This window comes from Rhinolophus sinicus, linkage group LG06 (genome assembly GCF_036562045.2).
Source record: "Rhinolophus sinicus isolate RSC01 linkage group LG06, ASM3656204v1, whole genome shotgun sequence".
Classification (NCBI taxonomy): domain Eukaryota; kingdom Metazoa; phylum Chordata; class Mammalia; order Chiroptera; family Rhinolophidae; genus Rhinolophus; species Rhinolophus sinicus.
Genome location: NC_133756.1, coordinates 23,428,113 through 23,441,728, shown reverse-complemented (window position 1 = coordinate 23,441,728; position 13,616 = coordinate 23,428,113). Strand labels below are relative to the sequence as shown.

The 13,616-nt window shown below is 51.9% G+C and overlaps 1 protein-coding gene across 5 annotated transcripts in view; it reads left to right on the top strand.

The window, feature by feature from the left end:
* Positions 1 to 4,871, top strand: part of SSBP3 (single stranded DNA binding protein 3) — a 154,554-nt gene extending 149,683 nt beyond the window's left edge. For all 5 annotated transcript variants that reach the window (XM_074334759.1, XM_074334761.1, XM_074334760.1 and 2 more), the window contains 4 exons: positions 1,678 to 1,756; positions 1,982 to 2,010; positions 2,150 to 2,251; positions 3,148 to 4,871. In XM_074334759.1, the coding sequence (XP_074190860.1) occupies positions 1,678 to 1,756; positions 1,982 to 2,010; positions 2,150 to 2,251; positions 3,148 to 3,177 (240 nt within the window). In that variant the 3' untranslated portion in view covers positions 3,178 to 4,871. The remainder of the gene's footprint in view (positions 1 to 1,677; positions 1,757 to 1,981; positions 2,011 to 2,149; positions 2,252 to 3,147) is intronic.
* The last annotated feature ends 8,745 nt before the right edge of the window (positions 4,872 to 13,616 follow it).

Here is a 13,616-nt window from a genome sequence, read left to right as displayed (position 1 = left end):
AAATTCAGATTACCTTTGTGCTTTATAGCCATTTTCCCTGAGTAGAAGTGTGATTGTTAATATTATCCAGTGTGCTTTTGGAAGGTTCAAGAATGATGGATTCTTGAGATGGATAACGCATCTGGTACAGATGCAAAGGACCTGACTGGTTAGCGGCTGGTCTGCCAAAACCAGCCTGTAGATACAAAGTGGGTGTACACCTTTGGATAGCTGGAAGCGAATTCCTGTAGGTCCACCTGTGTGAGCAAGTAAAAATCCTAAGTGCTCCTCATGCAGACGTTTTGTGGCGAGGATAGTTAGTTTGGTGGTAACCGCCTTGGACTGAGTAACAGAAAAGTAAATAATACAGAATAAACAAGTGGTACTGGGATGGCTGGATTATCTATATGCAAACGAGTGAAGTTGGACTGTTTCCTTACACCAACATACAAAAACTGAGTAACTCAAGACCTGAATGTCCAAGCTGAAAATGTAAAACACCTAGAAGAAAACATAGGAAATCTTTGTGACCTGGGTTAAGCCGTGCCTTCTTAGGTACAACACCAAAAGCACAGTGACAAAAGTCGATGCATTGTACTTCATCAAAATGTAAAGCTTTTGTAGTTCATAGGATGCTGTCAACCCAGAGAATGGAGAACATATTTACAAGTCATGTATCTGATAAGGGACTTGAATTTAAAGTATGTAAAGAACTTAAAACTCAATTTAAAAAAAAGGTTAAAAAATGGGCGAAGGATGTGAATGGACATTTTTCCAAAGGTGAAATAGCCAATAAGCACATGAAAAGAGGCTCAACATCATTAGGTATCAGGGAAATTCGAATGAAAACCACAATGAGGTACCACTTCTCAGCCACTAGGATGGCTGGAATCAAAAAGTTAAGAGGCGGTTCAATTGGGAGAGCACGAGATACTCCTAACACCAGGGATCCGGTTCGATCCCCACAGGGGCCAGTGTGAGCTTCGTCCTCCACAACTAGACTGAAACAGCTATTTGACTTGGAGCTGATGGGTCCTGGAAAAACACTTAAAAAATAATTTAAAAAAAAAAAAGACAAATAATGTCCCGTGTTGGTAAGGATGGGAAGAGGTTACAAGCCTCTTAACATTGCTAGAGGGAATGTAAAGCGATGCAGCTCCTTTGGCAAATGCTCTGGCAGCGCTTTGAAAGGTTAAACAGTTACCACATGACCCTGCAATTCCACTCCTACAGAATGTTTCCCTGAAAATAAGACCTAGCCGGACCAACAACTCTAATGCGTCTTTTGGAGCAAAAATTAATGTAAGACCCAGTATTATATTATACCCGGTCTTATAGTAAAATAAGACCAGGTCTTATATTAATTTTTGCTCCAAAAGACACATTAGAGCTGATGGTCTGGCTAGGTCTTATTGTTGGGGAAACAGGGTAGGCATCTACCCCAGAGAAATGAAAACATATGTCCCCATAATAATTGTACACAAATGTTCGTAGCAACATTATTGACAGTAGTCAAAAAGTGGAAACACCTAAATGTCCACCGTCTGCCTTGAGTGTGTGTGAGGGAGGAGTCCCACCAGAATAGAAGCTCCCTGAGGGCAGGACTGGTGCAGCTGCACCTGAGAGCCCATGAGAGGGGCACCGAGGGGCGCCGGGCTGAAGCGCACTCAGCCGTCATGCTCTGTGCTTCTTTCTTAGTTCCCGATGGGCCCAGGCTCCGACGGCCCCATGGGCGGCATGGGCGGCATGGAGCCACACCACATGAACGGATCGTTAGGTAAGTTAGCCCTGCGTCCGAGTCCTGCTGCCCCTCCCCGGCAGACTTCCCCAGCTCCTGGCTCAGCTAGGTCTGGTCCACAGGAAGATCCCGAGAGGAAGGTACCACCAGGATAGAAAATTATCTGCACAGAAATACTGTAGGATTTGGGTGGAAGGGTTTGGAGGCCCCCCTCCCCACCAAAGGGTGGGCAAGAAACTGAATAGAATTGTTTTTTCCTTCCAGGGTCAGGTGACATAGATGGACTTCCAAAAGTAAGTGTGTATTTGATGTCTCCTCCCTGACCGCACCCACCCTGCCCCACCCCTGAGGACCCCCCAGAAGGCCTTTCTTCCCCATCTGGCTGTGCAGGTTGTGAGGGTCCAGGGCTTACCTCCTCTCCTCTCCCTGCAGAATTCTCCTAACAACATAAGTGGCATTAGCAATCCTCCAGGCACCCCTCGAGACGATGGCGAGCTAGGAGGGAACTTCCTCCACTCCTTCCAGAATGACAATGTAAGTGTGCCTGCTGCCACCCTCATTTCATTCGTGGACCAGCTGATCCCCTGAGGTCTGGGGAACAAATTTCGGAACCTCTTGGCCCAGACCTGCCCACTGGGCTGGTGTCCCAGCAGCCCTGTTGTGGGCCTTTCACCTGGGTTATTTCTCCACACCATGCAGAACCCTCACCTTCCTTTCTGCTTCATGGCCCTAACTGCTGGCAGATCCTTCTGGACACATGTAGGTGCTGGCACAATTCCTCAGGCACTAATTAAGATGATGTGAATGGAAAAGCCCTGGACTGGGACACAGGAGGCCTGGACTCTGGCCCACTGGGTCATTGTCCCCTGGGGTGCATTTCCATCTGCCCTGGGGAGGAAGGTTCATGCATACAGTGATATCCTGGGGTCTCCATGGGAGGGGCTAGCCATCTACTTTTCCATATTGTGCTTCTATTTACAATTTCATTTGAAGAAACCAGCATCACGGTTAAGCAGCTTTAGAGAAGCCCAGACAGGCTCCCACCCCGGGGCACCCTGTCTGTGCTCTGGCTCACCAGACCCCAGTTCTCTGCAGTCCTGTGCCTGCCTGACTGCAGGAAAGCTGTTGGCCCCATGGGGGAAGGGCAGGGGCGCCTGCTTCTTCAGCTGAAAAGAAGGGGTGATTGGAGAGGGAAAGGGACAGGGGGAGGTGAGTCTGCCTCCAGAGTTCCTGACCGTCACAGCTTGGGGCTGAGAGGTAGCGCCTGAGGTCCACCCCCTGCCCCACCTGGTGTCATCACACACTCTCAGCCCAGCCAGGCCCTGACACCTCCCCCCGCCCCCAGCTCCCAGCTCTGTGCAGTCAGACATTCACAAGACTTCCACTCCCCGGCCCTCACAACACTCCCTTCTCTGCTTCTCCCCTTCCAGTATTCTCCAAGCATGACGATGAGTGTGTGATCCCCCCTCCTCTTCTCTGAGATGCTGAGAGAGCCGGCATTGCAGGCAGGAAGATGCCAGAAATTATGCAAGAAATGAGGTGTCATTACCCAGGAGCTGGGGGAGGGGCATCTCCCTGCTCCCCCTCCACCCCCCCTCCACCCCTCCCCACACCTTTCCCAATTTTAGTTTCAGTCAATAAAAAGGCCGAACTTTTTATTCCATAAAACATGAAGGACAAAACTCAAAATAAAAATACGTTTCAAGTCAATGACCAGAAAAATCCCACCCCTTGCCCTTTCCCGAAAGGACCTTTTATGTACATGACACTTTTTTGTTGTTTTTTGTTTGGGGTTTTACTGTTGTTGGGATTTTTTTAATTTGTTTTCTGGGTGGGGGGGCGGGTTGGGGAAAAATTTTTAAAAATGGAAGCTTCTAGCAAGCCTTCACCCCAATCAAGTTCTTTGCTTTCTTCTTTAAAAAAAAAAAAGGAAAAAGGACAAAAAAAAAAAAACCAAGCCCTGCTGTCTGTCTGTACCCAAGCCCTTCCACCAGGAAAGCTAGTCTAGGTGTGAGATCTCACGCTGTCTTTGTAGCCATCTAAAAATAATAATAAACTGGGCAGTTTACAATCGGTGGTTTATTTCAAAAGGCCTTTTTGAAAAGAAAAAAGGAAGTCACCCTTTTCCACTTGGGGTTTTTGGTTTGTGCGGATGGGCAAAGGAAGAGCGGGACCTGTTTGGTTTTTGCTTGGTTTCTTCTGGCGGAGGTGGCGACAGCAACTGCACAACTTGGACCCCAGAATTCCCTCACCCCCAATGTGGTCGGAGGGGCCAGACCACCTGACCACTTTCAGGACTCCGCCATGACGGAGGCTCGCTGTGACCCAGTGGCACGCACCGCGTTCCCAGGACTGCCTCCCACTCTCTCCTGGACCTGCCCCTAGCCCCTCCAGCCCCCTCAGCCCACCCGTCTTCCCAGCGAGAATCCTGCCAGCTGGGTGGTGGCCTGGAGTGCAGTGGGGGAGGCCGCCCCCTACAGGATGGCTATGACCTGGGACATGGAAACACCTCTGCGTCCTCGTCCCTGCGGCCCTCACATTGTCATCGCGTGTACAGGCGGGCAGCATAGGGCTGAAGTTTGGGTTTTCTTTTGGTTTTTTCCTCTTGATTCTTCCTCCTTTGTTTCAAAGATGGGATATTGACCAGAATTGCTCTGCATATGCTTGGAACTGGATGGAAAGACTTTGGAATAGCTATGGGGGGCAGGGGAGACACCAACCACCAAACAGACATGCTGTTTCCGGTCCTGTTTTTATTTTCAAAAACCGACACATGCGACAGTGGAGCCGGGTCCCCTCCCAGGAGGAGTGACTCACGGCCTCCCTCACCTCAGCACCCCCTATGGAAACCTCTGTGTCTTGCCCTGGAGACACCCGAATTCTTTGTACATTTACTCCCTCCTCCTCCCCTGTAGCTGGTCTTTGTTTCTCCCCCCCTTTCTGATCCATGTATATCATATTATGTGAGATATCATCTGCCTGAAAAAAGACCTTGTGCGGATTATTGGGAACATTGTAGCTGTTTCTGTGTTTTTTCTTACCTTGTAGTCTGGTTCTGAATTAAGAGAGGAAAAAAAAAGTAATTATGATACATTGTAGTTTGTGTACGATATATGTTGATAACGTTTTATTAAAGGGACATCTTTTTTCCGCAGCCCTTCCTGACATGTTTCGGGGGAACGTGGGTTGGAGTTTATTCTACTGATGACAAAATACAAGGCGATGGGTTGGGCACAGTTTTTGTTCCCGGAGCGTACGAGATTCTGTTTTGTGTTTAAGGCCTCTGCCTTCTTTTCCTGGGCATGTTAATTGTGCTTTTTCTGTGGAGAGTTGCAGGAAGTGGCCTTTGGGGACTGGGGACCAGGGTTGGGAGGGAAGACATCAGTCTCACTTCAGATACCCAGGGACATTCTAAAAGCCAGTTTCGGTTTCTTGTCTTGCAAACACATTTTGGTTTGCCAGAATGCCTTTATTTTTCTGGAAGAAGAAGAAGGTTGCTGGTGGCCTGTGTTTCCGATTGAGAGCATCAGTGAGGGTGGCTCTGTGGGCGGCAGCCACCTGCTTTCTCCCTTTGGGTGGGATCGGCCTAGGATACTGGGCCACAGAGAGGTGGACTTTTTCCGTTTTCACCTCCAAGGCAATGGGGCGCCCTTGAAGGATTTTCAGAGTAGCGCAGTTTGAGTCAATGTTAGAAAGCCGGTGTAAGCAGCATCCTGGAAAATGGCTGGATGGGCAGGACAGATGTGGGAGACCCCGTCCCAGCCGTCACCTAGGCAAGAAATACTGAGAGCTGGGGTGTGGAAAGCAGCGGTGGATGCCGACTGGAACATTTAGAAAGTAGAACTTCGTGTTTCCTGGAGTTCAGGGACCTCATTCCAGGCCCGCAGCAGGAGCGGAGGGGAACACAGTGTCAGCCAAGTGTGGGCTCAGTCCACCTTTACGAGGTCTGGGGACCAGATGGCAAACTGGCAGTTTCAGATCCTGCCTTTGCCACTGTGTGGTCATGGGCAAGTTCGCTTCTACCTCTGCTCAGTTTCCTCCTCTGTTAAATAGGGATAATGCTCTACCTACCTCCTGGGGTTGTTGTGGGGATAAGTTACCGTTTGTAGTGTTCATGACACGGCCTTGCATATAGTAAGAGCTGTAGTGTTAACTGTTACTCATATTTGGGAAGAGTCCTGATGGGTGTGATGGGGGATATCTGGAAGGCTCTAGAAGATTCCGTTTTGCCCCTTCCCTCCTCACCTTAGAACAAGGTTTCCCGGGCTCTTCCTCAGCACACACACCTTTGAACTATTGGGGAAAACAACACTTTTGGACGACGAGGAGACTCAGGCTGCAGCTGACCTGCGCTCGCAGCTCTGAAAAGGCATTTGTGCCGCGTGCCAACCCAGTGCTGGGCAAAGGAGGAGGTAGCAATGGGTGAACATCCTTTAGTGCCCTTGCTGTCACCTCTGCTCCCCAGAGCAGGACTCAGGCAATGGCGTGGGGGTGCTGAGCTGGAAGAGAAGCCAGGTGATGGGGGGAGGACAGGAAAGGGCCCAGCCTGCCGCTTACCTCACTGCCCACCTCTGCTTGGGGAAGAACACCGATCTTGCTTCTGTACTGTGTTTCCCCGAAAATAAGCCCTACCCAGAAAATAAGCCCTAGCAGATTTTTCAGGATGACATCCCCTGAACATAAGCCCTCATGAGTCTTTTGGAGCAAAACTTAATATAAGACCTGGTCTTATTTTTGGGGAAACACGGTAGCACTCCTCAGCCTGTGCCCACCCACCCCACCCCCAGCAGCCCCCGAGTTGCCTTTGCAGCATTCATGGCCTGGTGAGGTCTGGTCCAGGGTTGGCCTCGCCAGGGGCTGATCTTTGAGGAGAGAACTGTCACTAAAATGTTTTCATTGCCCTTCCCTGCCCAGGCCTGAGTGAGTCAGGAGCGAGGCAATGTCATGCCTGTTCCACAGAGGGGGCATTAGCCCATCCCCAAAATGGGCAGGAATGGAGGAGCCCGGCCACAAGCCTAAGCTCAGCAACTGCTTTCCTGGTAAAGTCACCACTGTCCATGAAGGTCCACATCTAGGGGAGAGCCAGCCTGGGGGTCCAGAGTAAGGGCTCGGCCTGAATCAGAAAAGGCTGGCCTGGCTAGACACCCATGCCTTCTCCCTCCTCACTGGGTACCTCCTTAGAGCCAGAAAAGGAGAACTGAGAGGCAAACCAGCTGCCGCCAGCAAGTAGCCTGTGAGGGGAGGCTCAAAGCCAGAGCAGGACCCCAGTCTGGACTCAGCTGGGGCTGTCCAGCTTGATGCCCTGCGTTACCCCAAGGATCCCCCGACCCCTGACCTCTGCTGTCCCATGAGGATTCCCACAGGCTCCAGGGGGCTGAGCCCAGAACACACCTTGGGCTTCAATAAGGGAGGGCTCTGCCCTGAGCTGAGAGGAGCTGGGCCCCTTGAAGACTGGGGCTTGCCTGGGCTGGGGTGGGTCTGGCCAGGGGAGGAGAAGGGATGAGAGCCAGATGTGCCCTACTTTGCCCTGCCCTGAGCTCACTGGACATAGGCACTAGGGATACTGGAAAAGACCAGACCAAGGGGCGGGGTGGGTGCTGAAAGTTCTGTCCTGTGCTGGTGCTTCCTTTCATTTCCGGGTACCTGTGGAGACCCAGTCCTTGATATCTGTCACCTGGACATTCAGCCAGCCATCTCCTTGGTTTCCTACCATTCCATTGCCACAAAGAGCTAACTTCCAAGCATCCTTACACTCTTCCATCCACCCATTCATGTGTTCATTGAGCACCTATTATGTGCCAGGGCCTGTCCTGGTACTAGGGATACAGCAGTGAAGAAGACAGACATGGAAGGATGGAAGGCCCTTCACTGAGGTGAGGTAGGACAGGCTGCAGGACGAGCAGCTGAAGTGCAGCTCCGTTTTGGCAAGTTAAATGTGAGATGCTGTGCGATAGATATCTCGGTAAAGGTGTCAAGAAGGCAGGTCTGGGCTGGAGACACACTTTGGGAGTTGTTGGCATTTGAATGGTGTCACGCCACGAGCCTGGCTGAGATCCTCTGGAGAGCAAATGGACAAGGGCCCAAGGACTCTCAGTGATAAGACATCTGGGAATTTGGAACCAGCAAAGGAGGCAGAGAAGTGAGTTGGAGAGCAAGGTGCACTGGAGATCAAGTGAAGAAAACTGCAGGGAGCAGAGTGCCGCATGCTGCTGAGGGGCCCAGCACAGCAGGCCGCGTGCCCGGGGGCGTAGTCCACTCTCATCGCTCATTCAGGCCCCGCAGGCCCCGGCTGCTCTTTCTTGCCCCTCAGTACTTCATGCTGCAGCAGTGTAGAACAACATGGATTGTTGCCCACTGGGGGCCTTGGTTCTTGCTGTTCCCTCTTAGCATGCCTTTCCTGCTTGCACTTTAGAATTCAGTCCCCTCTTTCAGGAAGCCTTCTCTGAGCTACCACGGCCCCTGTGCTGTAATGGTTCAGTGTCTGCCAGGACATCGGGCTGGGAGCCCCTCGAAGCCAGGGACCGTGTCTGAGTGTTCTTCGTCCCCAGAATCACCCAGCAGGTGCTCGGTGAGTATCCATGGAGTAACTGGATGTTTGCTCAGTAGTCACCCTTGAAGCCCTATCCGCTGCATGCTGTCACCTGAGGGTACATGCTCAGGTGTGAGGAAAGGTGGCCTTTATGGCCGCCTACTTCTGTGGGTCCAAAGGAGACTGACAGCTCTGTGAGTGCCACCAGCTAACTGGGAGCTCTGCAGGGCAGGGACCATGTCGCCCTCATTCTGTGTCTCTGAAGCTCAGCACAAAGCCTGGCACACAGTAGGTACTTAGAAAATGGGCTGAATGATTGGACTGCTGTTAGAGGAGGTCTGTGGTAGAACCTCAGGGCTCAAGTCTCAGTCCTGGCCTATTCTGGGGTTCCATCATGGCCCAGCTGGGGATGCGGAGACCCATAGGTGTGCGTGTGTGTGTGTGTGTGTGTGTGTGTGTGTGTGTGTGTGTGTGTGTTGGGCGAGATGGGCACAGAAAACAGAGAGGTCATTTTGCTCTTGTCATGGGCTTGACTGAGGATCTCAGGTGGCAATAACAAAAGCTTAGTGTCCAGAACAGGGGAGGGTCTGGCCTCACCCCACCTTGCCAAACTCAGCCCCCCTGAAGAATTGGGTCCCTTGGCCCTGCTCTGCGATAACAGCCTGGAGTAGGTGGGCGCTGTCAGCCATGGGTTGAGAAGTGGGTTAGAAGTTCAGTGGGAGGCAGACATTGGCCTATTTGGCTTTGAGACATTTAATGTCCAGCCTCAGACGTCTACTGGGCAATCAATCCCCTAGCTGAGAGGACACATGGGGTGTGGGGCCCCGGAGGGCAGAGCTGGGACCACTGGGTTGAAGCTACAAGACGACATTCCTCCCAGTGTGTGAGAACATTTAGCCTCCAGAGCTGCCAAAGAATGAAAGAGGCATTGAGAGGTAGAAAGTTCCCCATGATGAGAGTGTGTAAGCCAGCTGGGGGAGGGATAGGTGGGTATATGTGTTAGATGGTGAGTATTGGTTCCCAGGACCCCATGGGGCAGAGAGTAAGATAAACAAGTCCCTTCTCAGGGGCAGAGCTGAGGTTACAGCCAATTCACTGTGGCCTCTGAGTCCCTTCCAGCTTTTTGGCTGTTTTGCCACCTCTAAGACAGGTCCCATAGACTCCACTGCTCTGTGACTTGAATTCCTTCTTTGGCAGAGAAGGGAGGTCTGGCGGTTGCAGGCCTGGAGTGACGGGTGGGGGACACGGGTTCTAATGGTGGAGCCTGCGCTCCAGCAGACCCCCCTGGCCTCCTCGCTGTTCTGTAAACCCACCAATCCCATCCCCATCTCAGCCGTTGCTTTTCCCAGCTGTCTTCCTGGCCTGTTCCCACGCTTCATTCGGTCTCCACTCAGCATCACCTTCTCACAGAGGGCCTCCCTGACCCCGGTTACCTAGTACGGAGAGCACCCCTCACCCTGTGACATAAGGGCTGACATACCCCTCCCCAGCTGCCTATGGCTCACAACCATGTCCTTTCCTGGGCATTGCCCTGGACCCCAGGGAACTGCCTCACCCAAGGTCCCACCTCCTCCCAGGTGGTGGCCAGTGTCCAAGGGCTGATACAGGACCTCAAAGCCTCAATTTGGGACAACTCTGAAGGGCCATCCAGCTCCAAGTTCTCCTCCCTCTGCCCTGTTATGCCCTCCTAGCTCGCTTACTGGTCTCTGGAGAGTGCTCCCCAATGACTCTGCCCGTCTGCCCTCCCTCAGTCTGTTCCTGGGAGCTCCGTCCAAGATGCCCTGCTTCACTTTTCTTCATGTCACTCTGATGTATGTTTCTTTCTTCACTGTCTTCCCATTCGAATGTAAATGCCGTGAGAGCAGGGACCTTGTTTGTCTACTGCTCTATACCCAGGGCCTTGCAGCATGCCTGCCATATACGTACTAGGTGCCACGGACAGTCGAGCATGAATGAACCGAGTGCCTGAGAGTTTATAATCTGAGGGGAGGGGTGCGCACCGGGATCGATATGTAGCAAGTGCACATCTCTGGAGGTTCCCAGACATATGTGGGGAGAGGGTCCCTATAACAGGGTGGTCTTCCCGCAGCCAAGCAGGTAGGCCTGAGTCACTGTGACTTGTGTATTCACACAAAGGGAAGACCGTGTGAGACACTCAGGTCACGTGCATGCTTTAAGGGAATTTATCCAGCCGCGAAAGAGGAAGCAGGGAGATGCTGTGTAAAACCTGAGGTGACCCTGGCTTGTTCCTTCACTAGCCTTGGGCCTGCAGCTGAGGGACAGAGCCCAGCAAGTCACACAGCCTCTGGCAAGCACCCACTGTAGACCCAGCCTGAGCCAGCCTTGGGAGAGGACAGAGGGCAGCCTACAGGTGAAAAGCCCACCTTTTTGCCAGGCTTCTGAAAACCTCCAGACCCCGCCACTTGAAACCTCCTGGACAAATGCAACTTACTAATCTCAAAGTGGCGAAAACCTGGGAGGTGCTTTATCCCATTTTGCAGATGAGGAAACTGAGGACCTGAGAGGGAAGCTGGAATATAGGAGGCTCTTAGAAAAGGCTTCCCTCGGTCCAAGATTATAATTCCCTTGCTAATAAAGTCTGCTGGAAATGAACTGAGGAGCCGTTGAATGCATCAACAAGACACAAATATATGACCAAATATGTTTGCATAGATTCACAATGGCAGTGCCAAAATTTGGGTTCCAGAAGTCTGTGGTTTAGACGTCCAAGTCCCTGTAGTAGGTTTTTATGCCAATAGTGCGACCTCCCCCTGCGCTCTCCTCACGCAGTACTTCTGCTTCCTCCCCCAACTCACTCGAGAGTTGCCCGCTCAACTGAGAACAACCTACCCACGACTTAATGTCAACTAGAGCCTTACAATCATTCTCTGTTTCTTCCCTTCCTGTGTTTAAGGAGGAAAGGAATGTAAGAAGGTGGTGAGGAAGAGGTAGGTGGGCATGTGGAATTTGGAGACGTGGGCATCTCTCTGTGGAGGGGGCAGCTATCATTGCGTATGAGCTTTCCAGTTCTTCACACTATACCATGTGGTCGCTGGGCCTGTTTCCTCATCTGAATGCGGAGGATAATACCTCCAGGCCTGCCAGCCTCACCTTGCAGATCAGCTGCAAGGGGCTTGAAGGGAGAGGGAGAGTGCAGTGGGTGACAGGCTCCACAGCTTAGCTCCCGAGTCCAAAGGGGACACACCAAGGTCAGCAATTAGGGCCGTCATCACACAGGGTGGGCCGGGATGAGGACATGCTGCCCAGGCCTGCCCGGCGACACTGGCCCTGTTCCAGGACAATCCTTAAGCTGCAAGGTCATGTGCTGACTATCCGCTTACTCTCAGCCTGCGTCCCAGACTTGGCTAAGTCTTGCTTTGACCGCCTTCCCCCAGGCTCCCACCGGTCCAGGGGGCTTCAGCCCGCTCAGCCTGGCTTCAAGCCATCACCACTCGCCCAAGAATTACAATGGCCCCCAGCTGCGCTCGGTAGTCACCCTGCCAACTCTTCCTCCACACACCACCAGTGTTTTTTAAAAAATCCCTTTGACTCAGCTCTTCTGCTAGGAATTTATTTGATGGCTATGCTGGCAAAAGTACTCTAAGATACATGACCAAGGATGCTCACTGCAGCATTATTTGTAATAGCTAACAACTGAAAATAACCCAAATGTCCATCGATAGATATTAATGCTGCTGCTCAGAAGAACAAGGTAGCTCGTATGTGCTGATGTGGCAAGATCCTGCCGTCCTGAGGTGTTAGGTGAGAAAAGGTGTGGAAGAGTCTATAACTAGGATGACAGTAAGTAATGGGCATAAATGCCTTATTATACGTCCGTACTTTGCTGGTTACTACACAAGAAACTAAGATGGGAAAAGAACTAGGGGTTGCCCTGGGTGGGGTGACTTCGCTTTCATAGCACACTTTTCTGAGTTCTCTAAATTTTCACCATTTATATGTAAAAATTCTTATCTTTAAAATAAATAGTAAAATGGACAACAGGGTTCAGTGAGTTCCCTGGTCCAGGTCACCTGCCATGGGAAGCCTGGGGTGCTTGACATTCAAGGCCCCCAGTGCGCTGGCGCCTCCAGTCTCACCCCCAACTCCCCGACTCACCAGGATCCTGTGACTCCCTGCTTTTGCACACCATGTTGCCTTTTCTCAGTAACCCCTTCACACACACACACACCAAATCTGTCCTTTCCCTGGTAATCCCTCCTGCCACCCCACCCCTACCCCACCCCCACCCGCTGAAAAGATGAGTTGTAAAGTGGAAGAAGCACAAGCCTGAGACACACCAGCTGCAAATGCAGCTCAGCCATTTCCTAGCTGTGGTGGGTGCGATGTCTGCTCCAGGTCTCTTCAGAGAAGCTGCAGCTGCAGGGAGTGTCCGAGGGGAACTGCTCTCAGAACAGTCCCCCTGGGAATTGTGCTCAGCCCAACAAAGCCATCTAACCCAAGGTGTCTCCAGCTCTGGGGACCTGTGTCTGTCCAATGACTGGTGACAGACTAAGTGTCCTTGGAGAAAGGCTCAGCACCTCGCCTCCAGGTGGGACCACTCTGCTCCGGAGCACCCACAGAACTGAAATGGCTATGGGGGGGCGGTGGCCAGATGGCTCAGTTGGTTAGAGTGTGAGCTCTTAGCTGTAGGGTTGCCGCTTTGATTCCCACATGGGCTGGTGGGCTGCGCCCTCCACTAGATTCAAGACAACGAGCTGCTGCTGAGCTTCTAGAGGGGCAGCCGGATGGCTCAGTGGGTTAGAGCACAAGTTCTCAACAAGGTTGCAGGCTCACTTCCCGCAGGGGATGGTGGGCTGCGCCCCCTGCAACTAAAGATTGAAAATGGAGACTGGACTTGGAGCTGAGCTGCGCCCTCCATTAGATTGAAGGACGACTTGGAGCTGATGGGCCCTGGAGAAACACACTGTTCCCCAATATTCCCCTCAAAACTTATTTTAAAAAAACAAACTGAAATGGCCAGGGCCTCAGGTGCAAACTGAGCTGCCTCGGGTGCAAACTGCGCTCAGCCTCTCCTCAGCCAGGTGCTGCCACCATCACTCCCCCAGGCGCGGATCCTCAGGTTCTCCTGACTTTCACCTGCAAATCTCCATCTCAAAGTGTTTCACAGGGAAGCTGACCTAAAACACCGGCTGTGTGACCAAGTTCCTTACACTATCTGTGTTTTCCTCAGCTTGGTACATAGTAGGCACTCAAGATTTTTCTTGAATATGGAAATGCCATTTACCTTGCAAGGACTTCGTGAGGACTAAACAAGACACTGTGCATAGGTGCCTAGCCCCAAGCAGGACTTGTTATTAGAACAAACAGAGGCCAGCTGAATGCAGGATGTGCTGGTCCATTACCCAGGAC